Source organism: Neolamprologus brichardi, chromosome 17 (genome assembly GCF_056152115.1).
Source record: "Neolamprologus brichardi isolate AB-2024 chromosome 17, ASM5615211v1, whole genome shotgun sequence".
NCBI lineage: Eukaryota > Metazoa > Chordata > Actinopteri > Cichliformes > Cichlidae > Neolamprologus > Neolamprologus brichardi.
The window spans coordinates 21600738-21616428 of NC_142120.1; the positions used below are offsets into that span (position 1 = coordinate 21600738).

General features: G+C 41.0%; 1 protein-coding gene across 1 annotated transcript in view; it reads left to right on the top strand.

The window, feature by feature from the left end:
- The window catches only part of LOC102791748 (receptor-type tyrosine-protein phosphatase beta-like), a 36378-nt gene that overhangs the window by 2265 nt on the left and 18422 nt on the right, over positions 1-15691 (top strand). Inside the window, exons 2-18 of the mRNA XM_006781018.3 lie at positions 2800-3178; positions 6029-6166; positions 6444-6584; positions 6989-7249; positions 7335-7601; positions 7784-7900; positions 8038-8184; positions 8621-8738; positions 9006-9151; positions 11457-11726; positions 11852-11910; positions 12856-13060; positions 13165-13262; positions 13957-14122; positions 14203-14333; positions 14957-15104; positions 15183-15452. Of these exons, the coding sequence (XP_006781081.2) occupies positions 2800-3178; positions 6029-6166; positions 6444-6584; positions 6989-7249; positions 7335-7601; positions 7784-7900; positions 8038-8184; positions 8621-8738; positions 9006-9151; positions 11457-11726; positions 11852-11910; positions 12856-13060; positions 13165-13262; positions 13957-14122; positions 14203-14333; positions 14957-15104; positions 15183-15452 (3061 nt within the window). The remainder of the gene's footprint in view (positions 1-2799; positions 3179-6028; positions 6167-6443; positions 6585-6988; positions 7250-7334; positions 7602-7783; positions 7901-8037; positions 8185-8620; positions 8739-9005; positions 9152-11456; positions 11727-11851; positions 11911-12855; positions 13061-13164; positions 13263-13956; positions 14123-14202; positions 14334-14956; positions 15105-15182; positions 15453-15691) is intronic.

Genomic DNA, 15691 nt, shown 5'->3' on the forward strand with positions numbered 1-15691 from the left:
GAAGCCCAGACTAGTCTCACTGTCAGTTATCTGGGTAGGACAGGGTTAATGAGTCTGACCTCACAGTAAGCCAAGGTTTAGCTCACATTAGTGTTTGGGGGCAGTTCAGGCATTTCTTTATTAATAAAGAATTCCAACTATATCAAAGTATATCAAAGCCGATTGAAGGTTGATTTAACCATAACCTCATGCTGCTACTTCTGTGATTAGTAAGTTACACCAACATTTATACAGTCCCATTTTCCTCGGTCGTACTTCCTTCTCTTCCTGACTGTCGCCTCATTGCCGCATTGTTGTCTCTGAACTCCCTGAACTTCATTATCAGTGACAAATTGTTTTATTTTCTCTTGTGCTGGCCAAAATTTGAGGACAAAAAGCTCAGAAGCAACTATCTCCAACTTTATTATCATAGTACAGAGGAGGTCAGTTCAACAGTCAAACCCAAAACGGGATAAAAACGCACAAACATGCAGTCCCAGCTCTTTAAATAGCACAGCTGAATAACTGTCCGTGCGGTGGATACTTCAAAAACTCTGCAGCTCTCAAAGCCTTAAAATCAGCCCTTTTACTAAAATAAACTCTTAATCTTTATACTACTGTCAGCAGACGCTGACAGTAGTTGCTAAAAAGCTTGTTGGTTTGATCGGTCAGTTTCTGCCATTTCTGATTGGACCCTCATGAGGTGAACCAAATAAATTTGATTCTATTTTTGCTCATTTTGGGTGACGCTTTGATAGCTTTGTGCACCTCAGTCTCATTAATTAATGCTGTTTTGTCAAAGCTGCACTGCTGGTATGACTAAGTCACACACAAAGTGTCCATTGGTGTGTAGCTTGACAGAGTGGGATACTACATTAGTGATAAAGGTGTGTGAATCTCAAAGCTTATTAATGTTGTTAGCCAAGTAGCAACATCTGGGGCTGTTAGACAAAATCTGCTGTTCCACTGATGTCTACTTGAGGGTTCAAAAGCAAGTCAGTCCCTATAAACGTTTTAAAATGGTCAACTTTAAAGCAGGAATTATGTATAAATACGTTCACAGCATGCATTGGTCTCTGTAGCTAATTTAGTCTCTTCATAACAATTTTACAGAATATTTTTATAACTTACCTCTTTAAATTGGCTTACAGTTGGCATTGTTGGGGGCCTGGTCTCTTTGACTGCTAAATGGACGGTGGCACAGGTTGCTGGAGCTGCTAGCTGTGTGCTAGGCTTCACCTCAGTTAACTGGAGTCACTGAACTGGACCTCTGGACTGTGTTTGTGCTGTTGGAGCATTGTGGAGCATTTTTAATGACATTATCTGACCACTAATATGGCTGCTGTGAGGTTATAGTACTAACAGACCGTCCAAGATGTCTGAGCTGCAGTTTTGAGGAGTTATATTCTAGGATTTTATTTGGATGTTACAGAGCACTGATTAGCAGGAGTCTGTGTGATGCTCTGATACAGTCTATGGATGCAGCGTGCTAACTAATTTAGCTGGCATTAGCTGATAACGTAGCACTCTTCAAAATGCAACTGGTGGCATCATTGTGTCCCTCTGTGATCCTTTCCTAAACCCAGTTGAGCTGTTTTTAGGGTCTGAACCTCAGTGAGTTAAATTGAAAGCCAAAAACAAGTAGGAAAAAACAAACTACAGAGCAAGGTATAAAAAGGACTCTAAAAATAGCCGCTCAACTTACACCACCCCCCTTACTTCCCAGTGCCAACTTTGCAGGTCAAACTGGGCTCTTACCTCTCAGTGGTTGGAGCATCAACACCAAAATATGCCCCTATTCATGTGTGAGTCAAAATCAGAAAAATATTTGGAAAGCAGAAAATATTAAAGAAAAATGAAAAAAATGTTTTTGTTTGCTGATCAAAATTAAGAAGGGTGGGGAAAATTTGGACTCATGATCTGAGTACTACTTAAGTTTTGGCTCCTCTGTAGCCAGAACTTCAGAAAGTTATCAGAACAATGGGATCAAAGTACAGCAACGCCCAACGTCTTCATTTTGGGAATGAGCCTCCTGTAGAGTTGAAAGCAGACTATAAAAGTCTGTTGTTTCCTCCCTTATGGAAAACAGGCTGCAGATTCCTGAACGCTCCAGCATCAACATGTCTGTAGAAACTGTTAACCATATTTGGATGATAGGGTGGTATTGGCTAACAGATACAGAGACCTGCTCATTAGTGCTCAGCAACATCCAAAATCAGTTCTCAGAAATTCAGTACGGTGGACCTGAGAGGTCAAATGCACTGCAACTCAAGGCAGAGAAGACAACATCAGCTCACAAAAGACATCCTCATGAAACACAACGGAGGTGTTTTTGGGGAGACAGAAGTGACGAGCTAATGGTAAACGGCTAGAAGCGAACATATAATTACAATATTAAACAACTCATCCCATTAAAACACACTTTACCTGCATCCTTTCTGTAGCATAGTTTTTTTTTTCTGTCACTTCTGCAGCTGTTCCATCAGAAATATTGCATCCCCAAAAAGACTCCCGCTGTGTTTTGTGAGATTTTCTTTTCCTTTATGTATGTATGTATATATATATATATATATATATATATATATATATATATATATATATATGTATGTGATTTTTTTTTTTTTTTTTTTTTTTTTTGGAAGCCTCAAGTAGAGAAATGCAGCTTTTGGTTTCCTTGCTCAGGCATTGAGGTTTTTTTCCCCAGTATTAACTGGTGTACCTTTTGGTCACAAACACCTGGAAAAAACTCATGTTATGCTTTTATTTCTAAAATTTTCCTCTCAATGTTTCTTCTCACTGATGTTTGATCTCTTCTGTCAGAATGGAAGCAGCGCAGCTCCCACAGAGGAAAATGTAGCTTCTTCACCATGTAGCATCTCCTTATCTGAACTGGTATCCAGTCTGGACTCCATATCACTGACTGTGAGCACACCTGGACAGAACTGCTCTTTCACTGTGACCTCTCCAGATACAGATGGCATCGAGTGTAGGCAAAGAACAAGAGAAGAGGAGGCGGTGGAGGGTTCAAGCAGAGCACATCATGTAGGAACCGACCAGCTAGGAGTTGAAGCGGGAGGAAACAAGAGCATGAGAGAAGTTTTCACCTGTGTTCTGGATCACCTGGAGCCTGGGACCACCTACCAGCTGCAGGTGCAGTCGAAGACAGATCAGGAGTCTGCAAACATCACCGCGCACACCAGTAAGTCCTGATCCCATCTAGATGTGTCAAAAATTTAAAATATTCAAAAAAGATACATACTGTTGACGGAAGTATCCATATTTATGTGCATACTCATCACTTACTTAGAATACTCAGTAATTTTGTTTACAAATGCACAATTAATTTATGTTGAACGTGTGACATTTCTGCTACTTCTTGTAGTTTTATTAGGGCATGACAAATTTTTATTTTATTTGACACGGTGCTAAACACACCATACCTGCACCAGTTCACAGACTTAAACCCCATTCACTATAGTGGAGCTAATACTCTATTGTTTTCTGTTTCATTGCATTGTTTCCATCTCCTCTGCCCTCTCGCGTTTGAAGTGAACCAACAGGACTCGACCTCCATGTCTTTGTGTATCTCAGAGTTAATGTCATGCAGCTTCCCCTCTCTGCAGCTCTGTGATTAGCAACAGGAACCCCTGCCCTGCTGAGAGAGAGTGATAGAGTTGTTAAAGTAAATGCATGTGTGTGTGTTGTGTCTCTACGCTGGCGGGAGTCCAGAACAGAAGTTGGACCCTCAGTGTGTATTTCCATCGTGGGCAGAGCTCAGGGTTCAGCCATTTCCTGCCTCCATTGTTTCTTTGTTCTGTGGGAAGCACTGGGAAAGGGTGTGAAGGTGTGTATAAGTGTGTGTTTGTGTTCATGTGTGTGTTGAGTTTGGGGAAAACTGGGTGTTGCTGCACCCAATCGAGTCCCGACAGTAACCTTCTCAGAAATGCAAAACACTTCTACTGTGGCGTTTGTGGTTTCTTATCTTCTGTGGCATGCCGACTGTTACATCCACTGACCTTTAGTGGACTGGTCAAATATTTTTACACCACATGTATTTATTTGGTTGCCGGCTTGGCTGGTTGGTTAGTTGGTTGAAAAATCAAACTATGAACCAGGCAACTGTCTCACGTCTCAAAGAACATAGAAACTTAGTATTGAAGATATTTGAAGATATCTTTAGATACAGAACCATCCACCTGTAGCTTACTAGATTATTCAAGCTTTCTTAATCCCGACTTTAGTTTTATATTTAACTAAGTTAACCTTCCAAACATCACTATTTAGTTTTCATCTTTATTTTTGTCCAAATTTATGGCAAAGTTATAGCAGTACTCTACATTTAAGACTTTTTATAAAGAAAGTCAGAACATGGTATATCCTCTCCAGATACAAACTAAGTAACTAATTTCTAACTTGGTTCAGTTAAGTTTTATTTATATACCACCAAATCACAACAGCGGTTTTGCCAAGGTGCTTTATATTGTAAGGTAAAGATTCTACAATAAAACAGGGAAAACCCCGACCATCAAACTATGCTCAAGCACTTGGTGATAGTGGGAAGGAAAAACTCCCTTTCAATAGGAAGAAACCTCCAGCAGAACCAGGCTCAGGGAGGGGTGGCCATGCGGCTGGCTGGGTGTAAGGGGAGGAAGACAGAAGAAAAGTACTAAGAGGTCCTTAAGATAAGACCTCATAGGATGTTTGTAAAACTAAAACCTCATCAGTCCTGTTTGTTGTAGAAGTTTGAACATCACACCTTATTACAGCTCCTGGAGAGAAGACACACTGATGATTTTATTGGAGCTGAAACAATTTTAACTCTGTGTTTATTTGATTTGAGAATGTGAACCTGAAAACGATTGACTTCAGACTTAAGCAGCAGATGTATGAATGCTAACAGTTTCTATAAAAAAAGCAACTGTTATCATTTTCTGACATTGATTTTTATCCCATATAGTAACAGAAAATGGTCAAATTTCATAAATCATGTTCAGGCTATTGGAAACAAATACAAGCTCTCTACTCTGAACTATGGGTGGTGTCGAGGTTTCCTGCGCTCATTTCAGAGAGTTGGTTGGCAACAGAGGAAAAATGTTGGGTTCAGGTTATGAGAGAGTTCTTAAAGTGTTCATGTATGTCTGCCAGTTACAGAGTAAAGATACTTCTAATCATTTCACAGTGAAGGTCTATGTTGATGCCATGTCTTTACTTCTTTGTAGCCTTTAACCATTAGCATGGTGGCATTTCTTCACAGCAGTTTTAGGAAGAGGGCTGCAACTGGCTGCACGTACAGAACCAGTCCTAAATTCTTCAGACCAGTCGTAGCTTTGTGGGTCAGAAAAGCTTAAACAAAGAACAAAGAAATAACTGGATGGTAAACGGGCCTCGAGCTGCACCATGTTCACATGTGCTGCGTTACAGCATTGTGTTTGTGTCCACTGTTGTTGTGGTTGTCATCTAACCAAAGGATGTGTTGAGCTTGAACATGGAAGAGCTCCATGTTGTGTCTGAAACAGTGGGACTGTTCCTTTAAGGTAAATTATATATTTTGAACATGAAGGTCAGTCGGACTGCAGGGAGGTTTCAGCAGGAAAAGGATCCATCGCAACCATCTGTGGCCTTGTCATCAAAGTCTGAACATCGTGGGAGGCCTGCTGACACACACACACATGCCTGTTTGAAATTCTCCCACATCGCCTCTCTGCAGCCTCACAGGGTTGTTAAAAAAGTACTCTTGTGTCACCAGCCACTCCAGACTGAGGTCAAATACAGTCATCACAATCCCCACAAATAAACAGTTAAAGTTTCCGCAATTAGCTTGTCTTTAAAAACAAAAAAACAAAAACGACAGGGGTTGGGGGGAGTAAACAACAAAAATCAGAACAGCCAGCCTAAATGGGCATTTAAACGCTCGCAAGTCTTTGCACTTAACCTTACAAAAGCTGGAACAGGTACAAATGATTAAATGAAATAAGCATGCAAGGCAAAAGGTTAAAGCGGGCTGTAAATTGAATTATTTAGTTTAATGTTTAATTTGCTCTTGTCTTAGAGCCCTCGGCGGTGATCGGCCTGGCGGTGACATCCAGGACCTGCAGCAGTCTAAGTCTTTCCTGGCAGGCCGGAAACGGCAGGACGCAGCGCTTCAGGCTTCAGCTATGGGAACAGTCTGAGAGTCCAGATCAGTCCGGTACGTCTGTGATGTTTCTAACTGCTTATGATCATCCATGTCCTCAAAAGAAACAGCCCTGATGCAATCATCCACTCTCAGCGTTTCCATACTTTTAATCCTGGACTCTACCAGAGTAGCTCTGCATGATTCACAGTTTAAAATAAGGCACCATGAGTGAGTTTACATTTCAGGTTCTTTCAGATTGAAGAACAGAAAAAAAATGCTTTTAGCTGATTGTTTCAAGCAGTCTGAAGCTTTCAGCCTCTTAACTTTTTCTCCACTGTTATGTCTGCAGGTCTGCTGAAGAACGAGACTTTAGGGAGCACAACAACACGACACACACTAAACAGCCTGGTGCCAGGTCGACTGTACAACATTACTGTGGTGACAGAGGGCGGCAAGCTGCAAAACAGCCGGACCATCGAGGCTCAGACAGGTGAGGGAGGAGAGTGAGAGGGGGAAGAGTAATGACAGGAGGAAAGAGGTAAATGAGTGAATGAATGAAGGGATAAAAAAGATGGAAAGGCAAAAAGCAAAAGATACAAGATAAAGAAAGAAACTAAGCAAGAATAAAACAAGGAAACAAGACAGGAAGGAGTGAAAGCAGAAAAAGCAAAACAACAAAAAGCAAGAGAGAAAAAGAAATAAAATGAAGGAATTAAACAAAATTTAGACAGCAGAAAGAAAAGAAGGACAAAAAACAAGGACGGTCAGAAAAACAGAAACAAACTCCTTCACTAAAGAAGGAGAGAGTGAAACAGTAAAGGAAACAAATCAGGAAGACAGCAAAGAAAAATGGAAAACAAGTAAATGTTACATTTGAGTCTCTTTTCTCTTTAGTGCCTTCTGCTGTTTTCAACCTCACCACTAACTACGAGAATAGCACCAGCTTGCTGTTGTCGTGGCAAAAGCCCAAAGGCGACCTGGACGCTCTCATTGTCACGCTCACATCCAATGGCACGAGGCTCTGGGAGACCACCCTGCCTGGGAACGTCACAGAGGTCACCATCCATCAGCTGACTCCTGGCTCAGCCTATCAGCTTACAGTGACTTCTAGGAGTGGCAGACTGACAAACCAATCAGAAATCACTGTCAGGACAGGTGAGATGATGAAATGAAGCTGCCCTTTATTTTATTTTTTTTGTTTCCCCCCTTTCCCCTCACCCTGGTGTCTTCTTGTCTCCAGCTCCAGCTCCAGCATCCCTCCTCACCTTGTCTCCCTCTACCTCTGGTGGCCTCTTCCTGGCTTGGTCACCTCCAGCTGGTCACTGGGAGAACTACAGGCTGTTCCTATTTGATGGCTCTCAACAGATAGTCAGCACATCTCTGGACCAGGAGGCAGTGAACTTCAGCATCCCCAGTGCAGGACTAACACCAGGGAGGGTGTACAGAGTTGTGTTGAGAGTGGAGAGTGGAGGACTGACAGCTGAGAGTAGCTGTGAGGGATCAACAGGTCAGAAATATATCAGCACAAATACATATGATAGTACATATCATACTTGTGAAGTTCAGCTTTGACCTGTGGTACTGACTAATCTGATCACTTCAAAGTAAGGGCTGAACTGGGCTCCTGTACTGGTGTGCCAGAATAACAACTTGCAGTAAAACTTGCTGCTTTTCCGTCTGTCTCTGCAGCTCCTGCTCCGGTATTGGATCTCCACATTCGGCACTCTGATCAGACCTCACTCAGTGCTATGTGGAGCCACTCCCCCTTGGGGTTACGTGACAGCTACTTCCTCACCCTTTACCATGGTAATAACAGTACAGTCTACCAGTATTTTTCTTTTTTTGTAAACTCTCTGAAATCAGCATTGTTATTTTCAAAAGTTTGACTCTTAAATGTTAGAAAAAGGGAATTTTTCTTCATTATACTTCCTGCTGTCTCCTAGGTAATAACACAGAGGCTACCAGGACAGTGGAGCCAAATATGAGGGAGTGCACCTTCAATGTCCTCACACCTGGTAGACTGTACACCATTACCGTGACAACCAGAAGTGGAAAACTGAACACCTCTGTTTCTGTGGAGGGGAGAACAGGTGTGTGTTTTTATACTGCCCGTGTGTTGGTGGTAGTAAAACTGCAGGTCCCCACGAGGTACCGTAGGAAAGAACACCAGTTCAACTGATTTTATTTTGGCATGTAAAAATGTGGAAAGTTTTTCTCAGATAACCGAACATGACGTACAGTGTCAGAAAAGATTATGATATTGTTCAAAATATCAGAATGTAATTTTAACTATTTTAATGACAATTAACTCTCTCTCTCTCTCTCTCGCTATATATATATATATATATATATATATATATATATATATATATATATACAACATACAATAATAGCATTTATAGAACAGTAAAAGTTAAAAAACTGAATGCTGAGATAAGTGTTATTGAATGGCTTAAGGAATGTTTAAGTATTTTGGGAAGATGTTCATTTACTTTAAGTTCCTCATGTGTTTTTGTTTGTCTTCAGTTCCCATGGAATTGCATGCCTTCACTCTGAGAAACATGGGCATCAACAATCTTGAGGCCTCATGGACAAAACCACCAGGAGATGTAGACTTGTACATGTTGACATTGCTACGGGATAGGTGTGTCTATAAGGAAACTATTACAGTAACTTCTGTTTGATCAGGGTATTTAAAACACTTGTAAAATCTACAGCATTACACGAGGTCTGAGATCATTCATCTTTCAGACCACGTCTTAAAACAGATAGAAGTCAAACTGCAATCATGCAATATGTATAACCAGCAACATCTACAGCTGCTTTTAAAGTCCCTCGTTATACATTTATCCACTCTGCTTTAACTTTTATTCATGTCAGTGTGAATATTAACATGTATTTTCCTTTTTAGTGTTGTGGTTCAGAACTACAGCGTTCCAGTTAGCTCTTCTTCTCTGCTGCTGGCTGGTTTGACACCTGGCACCCTCTACAGGCTGCAGGCTGTCACTGTCAGTGGGAAGCTACAATCTAACCCCATCAGTCTGGAGGCACGCACAGGTGACATTTTATTAAACCTTTATATCTCTGCAGTCTCTGATGAAAATGTATTTCTTGTTAATGGGTTATGTTAAGAGGTCTCTCCTTTCTAATAATTTCACATCATAAAAAAAAAAATACATATAGAAACTAAAAATAAAAATCATATGAAAAATAAGGTCAAAACTCCCTACTTCCACAGAAATTAACTGGGTAAGTAGCAGCTAATCAATTTTACTTGATTGATTAATCATCAGTAAGTGTGAGCACCTCTATAAAGGATGATGTTTTGCCCATCTGGAATAGTCCATCATTCTTCATCTTCCAGCTGCTCACTTTAAGGGTCACCACAGCAGATCATCTGCCTAACCCCAACCCTAACCCTCATCTCAATAAATCCCTGATATCCTCTGTCACATCAACCCTCCACATGTCCTATTTTGAACATTAATTTTCCAGCAAATTAACCCCACGCTCGGATCATGCAGACTCTACAGGGCTCAGTTAGCGGGAGTCTGAACCAGGTTAGCTTATTAGTCAGCACAATAAACTCATACCTACTGTCTGCATGTTGGTGGAGGGCTGATGATTTGGGCTTGATTTACAACCACAGAAACTGGATACCCAGCAATCATAAAGTCTTCCATAAACCATGAACTCCCGAGTATTCTAAAATCAAATGCTAGATGACCTTTTCTAAAGCTAAAGCTTGGGTCGTGCAATAGGATAACAAGCCAATACACAGAAGCAAATCGCCAACAGAATGGCTGAAAAAGAAAAAAAAAAAATCAGTGCTTGTATTTAAATAATGAACCTGGTGAGGGCACAGCTGTGTTTGTACTCCGCACACGTGAATATGACATTGTTTGGAATTCAATATTTATTTACACTCATTTTTTATTCTGTTGTCAGAGGGGAAAAAATCATGTTAACAAAAAAGCTCCAATTTACAGTAACTGTTACTGTTCAGGAAGCCAGAAAAACTGTGAAATGTTTACAACACACAAACATGCAAACGCACGACAGCTTATGTAACACAGTTTGATTGCCGGGATCTTATTGTGTAGAGAAAATATTGCTGTGTGTTCCCATGTGGTAAACAGATTCGGCGTCTGTGAACAGGAAAAACTCAGTGACCCTCTCAACCAAACAGTCTGAACAGGAATGTCAGCAGACAGTTTACAGTAACTAAAAAATGTCCTGAGTTGACTTTGTGGACCGCTGTAAAATCAGGCTCGCTGGAAATATTAGAGTTTAGTCAAAAGAAAGAGCATGATTTCAACACGAAATTTTTTTTCCTTACTTCTTTTCAGATGAATAATGTTGTAAAATAACTGTTTAAAAACCCAAAACAAAACATGTAAATGTCTTGGGTTTTTTCTTGTTTGTTTATTGAAAGCATGACATTTCTGAATGTTGATGACTTGTCAGACATTATTTTCTTGAGAAGTTGGTTACCACCTGGTGTGGTTTCAGGTTGTGGTGGTTAAAGTTAGGTAAAGTAGTAAGTAGTTATGTGACAACATCAGGTGGTTTCTAGAACAATGGCTGAAACACTAAAAAGAACGTTTGGAATGTTCCACACAAACCAAAACGCTCCTAATGGTCAAAGGCTTCCTGTACGCACAGACGCACGCACACACACACACACACACACACACACACACACACACACACACACACACACACACACACTTGTTTACCTGTCTTCATGGGCACTATAGCAATAGACTTGTCGCTTTCTTGGGACCATTACCTTCTGCCAAAACCTAAAATTCAATCTGAGCCATAACTAAGTCTGGACTCAGCAGTGACCCTTTGAAGGTCTGTTTAAATGTGAAGACAAAATTTGGCATTATTTGGTCTCTAAATGTCCTCAGAAAGTCTAGGACTCATATTACATCTCACATAAACACTTATACAAGCAAACACACACTTCCTGTTCAGAGCACTTACTGTAATGTGTTCCCATAGAATGTTCCAGATACTTTCAGGATACTCTGGATGTGAATGTCTGTATTGTTCTCCTGCTAACGAATCAGTATTTAGACTGTAGAAAAACAAAACCTGACTCCACCCTCAATCCCCTCAAATATCCTTCTATTGGTCAGTAAGTGGCATCATTGCTGTATCTGCAATGGCATACGCAATTTTCATTGTTTGTTTTTATGAAAAGTTTGAGAAACAAAGGGGATAAAGGTTATTTATGTTTTTTTGAATTTACAATTTATGCACTTTTTTTTTAAGAGATACATTCATTTTATTCTCTATATTACAAATATTTAACACTGTAGTAAAAACAATACAATGATATTTTTATTTTCAGCCCCGGAGCCTGTCTCTGAGATAACTGTTTCAAATGGCGGCAAGTCCGATGCTCTGCAGGTGTCGTGGCGTCCTGTGTCAGGAGTCGTGGACAGCTACCTGGTCTGCCTTGAGGAGAGGAAAGGAATTTCTAAACACAAATTTGTTGTGTCCCACTCCTCACCACCTGAGTGCTCATTCAGGTCGCTGGAGGCTGGCCGGCTTTATTCGGTGGTCATAAAAACAAGGAGTGGCGACCTGGAGACTGCCGCCACCGTCCTAGCTCGAACACGTAAGAATCCAGTCCTTTTAAAGTCTTATATTTGTCTGAGTTTATATTTATTTTACCATCTACCAGTTTTGTTTGTACTTAAGTTAAAACATCTCTGTTGCTTTGTCTTTTGTTCCATTTTGCAGAACCAGCCACTGTGCAAAATCCAATAGCTGTTCACTCTGGAAGAGACAACTTCCTCAAGGTATATCTGTGTAACAAGAATAACATTTAATTTCATGTGGTGTTACTGTTGCAGTTTTTTACTTGTTTTATTTGTTTTTTTAAAGGTCTCTTAGTGAAATGATAACCTAAGTGGTCTACATCTCAGAAAAAGACAACTTTCAGGGATATTTGAATGTTTGGGTTTTTTTTTTTTTTGATAGTCCAAAAACGATTTTACTTCTGAACCTATGTTGCGACTTCAGGCTCTGAGAGACTAAATTATGGATTTGTTAAGAGGAATTAAGGCGCAAAAGTGTCATTTTTTTTTTTTGACAAGACACAAAAGTAGATTAAAAGGAAATTTCTCACTACTTTAAATTACCTTTTGATCTCTCAAATAATGTGTTGGGAATTCTGTATAAACTATATATTTTTAATTAAATGTTTCATGTTTTTAAGACACTTTAATCTTACACATAACAAAAGAGTCACAGCTAAAATAAATGTGGGGGTTATCTGTTTTAAGGCTGAATAATCATCAAAAGAAATATTTCTAGGTGGCTTAAAACCACCTTACCAACCTTAAAACAAATTAGCACCCATTACACAAACTGTTACAGCTAAAACAGGAGTGGCTGTTGTCTGCAAAACAGGTGGCACACTTTATTCGTGTCGGGATTACAGCTGTAATAGATGTGGGTGTCATCTACATAACACTGATGATGTGCACTACTCTAACATGCCTGAGCTCATATGTATTAAAAATAAAAATGAGCATAGTACCAAGCCCTGAGGAACGACCACCATCAGCTTTGAACTAGAGCACCTGGTCTCGCCATAACCAGGTTTAGTTAACTTGGGTGAAGGAGTTATCAAACGTACAAATAAGAGTAAAGCTAAAACCGACAGATAGTCATAAAGCTGATTGATTGATTCTTTAAATTTTTATATATTACTATGTGATCATATTGTGTCATACTTTCAGGTGTACTGGCGCCAAGCGGCTGGGGTTCTCGACCGTTACGTGGTTCTGATCCGTTACAATCACACGGTGCTGCAGAATAAGAGTGTCTCAGCAGGACACAACGAGTGCATCTTCTCATCTCTGACATCGGGTAGACTCTACACTGTCACTGTGGAAACCTGGAGTGGAGACTATGTCAGCAGCATCTCCACAGATGGACGCACCTGTGAGTGAGAGATAACGGGAAAAATGACCTAACATGGTATTATTACAGAAAAGTTCTTTTTGTGTGGGTTATTTCTCCTGATTGGGATGAATTTTGTATTTTAGTTCCTGCAGCTGTTCAGAATCTGTTACTCAGCAATGCAGGAACCAACAAGTTGAACGTGACCTGGAGTCCCGCCCCTGGAGACGTGGATTACTATGAGGTGTGCTTCACAAAACTTTGTTTAAAAAATATTTAGTAATTCATAGACAAACACCTGAACATTTTTTAGTCCAATCTGAAAGCACCGGTCTAAATAATCAGTACCAGCTATAATGTGTTGTAATTTGGATATTACTGAGGGAATTTAAAAATATGATCGAGTGATAGTGTAAACAGGTACTTTAAGCATGTTTAAATGGCCTGTATTTATATAGCACTTTACTAGTCCCTAAGGACCCCAAAGCGCTTTACATATCCAGTCATCCACCCATTCACACACACATTCACACACTGGTGATGGCAAGCTACATTGTAGCCACAGCCACCCTGGGGCGCACTGACAGAGGCGAGGCTGCCGGACACTGGCGCTACCGGGCCCTCTGACCACCACCAGTAGGCAACGGGTGAAGTGTCTTGCCCAAGGACACAACTACCGAGACTGTCCAAGCCGGGGCTCAAACCAGCAACCTTTCGATTACAAGGCAAACTCCCAACCCTTGAGTCACGATCGCCCCACATAATAGGGTTATGGTTAAAAGAAATTATTATAAAAGTTGTGGAGTAAGTGAGGTATTCTGAGTGCATTTTCCCACTGATATGATTTAACAATGTTAAAATGTATCATCAAACATGAATTCAACCCCTGTTTCCCAGAGGATGAACTCATCTCACTGCACCACCCCCTGTACCTCCAGGTCACTCTGCTCTTCAACGATTCTCGAGTATTCCCTCCGGTCACGCTGGGTGGTGAGGTGCGACAACACCGGCTGACCTCTTTGACGCCTGGGCGGCTTTATAAGATTGTGGTGGCGACATTCAGTGGATCATATCAGAGAGCAGAGTTTATTGAGGGGCGAACAGGTTAGAAATGCAGAGTATATGTTCACAGCTTCACTGCAAGCATCTTGGGTTGAAGTTTAGTAAATCCATCTCGTCTTCAGTTCCCAGAGCTGTAGGAAACCTCCACCTTGTTCCACAACCTGGTCTGACTGACTCTGTTGCTGGACTTTTGGCTTCCTGGTTGCCTGGCGAAGGAGACCTGGACATGTACATTGTGTCCCTGTTGACCGTGGTAAGTTAATACCAAAGACACCTCACCACATGATTTGTTTAACCCCTTTTTTGCTTCCAACTTCAACTGCAATTCATAAAAATGCATCTGATATGAAACACTGCAAGTTTCACACTTATCATAAACATATTAGTTTGAAATGTATACAGTTGGATGGAATAATAGGTTCAGTGTGATTTTGTACCTGTTCTGTATAAGTATAATATAATGGAAATGTTTTTATTTGTATAAAAAAACACAACAAAGCACCAGATAACAGTTCGGGGTGTGGTATATAATTCAGACAGCAAATCAACATTCTGCTGTAAAAATTGCTTTAATAACAAACATGGGCCTGGGTGTAGGGATAATTGTGCCAAAGGACAGTACGAGGCAAACATTCCCAGCATGAGTACACCCTAGTTTGAGCTCAAAACATTCAGCAGTCATATGAACTCATAATTTAAATTAAAGGTATTAAAAATTAAAGACATCTAAAAATGTGTGTACTTTCAGTTCCACACCAACACGAGCAGCTCATGTACGCATTGGGTCGACTGATGACTGTCACTGTATACAGTGATGTTCAGACTGTATACAGTAACAGACGACTTAAGACTTCTCTCTCAACTTTCTGTCTTTAGGACGGAGTCACTATCGACACTCGTCCTGTTCCCAAACATGTCACCACCCTGGACTTTTTAGAGCTGACCCCAGGTCACCTTTACACCATCACTGTCCAATCGATGAGTGGGAAGCTAAGCAATAGCAACACAGCCACAGGCAGGACAGGTAAGGCACCTGACAGATGAGTTTTGTCATTTAGATCAGTGCAGACTGAACATAGGTAAATTCTCTCCTTCACCACAGCTCCAGCCAGAGTCACAGCCCTCCAGGCTGATAATGATCACACCACCCACAGCCTCACCGTCAGCTGGGAGCGGCCAGTGGGCGCATATGACAGCTACAGCCTGCAGCTGCTGGACGAGGCCGGCATCGTGGTGATCAATAGAACGGTCGCAGCGGAGAGTCGAACCGAGCTTCTGGAAGGTCTGACGTCAGGGAAGTTGTATCGCGTGAGGGTCGTAACGCTGAGTGGTGGCGTGCCGTCACTGGAGGCAAGCGCAGAGGGGCAAACACGTAAGTCACAATTTAGACGTTTTTACTAAGAGGACTGATCGGTAATGAGGTATAAAACACGTTATGATACAACTGTGACTCTTCTGCTACATTTTTTTTTTAAACTGTTGAAACCCTGCAGTTCCTGTGACATCCACTAGAGGCTCCAGCAGTCATTCAGGCCCCATAGACTCCCATGTTAAAAGAAGTATTTTCACTAAAGAACCTCCTGAAAGAACCTCCTGTAAATGCACACTTTG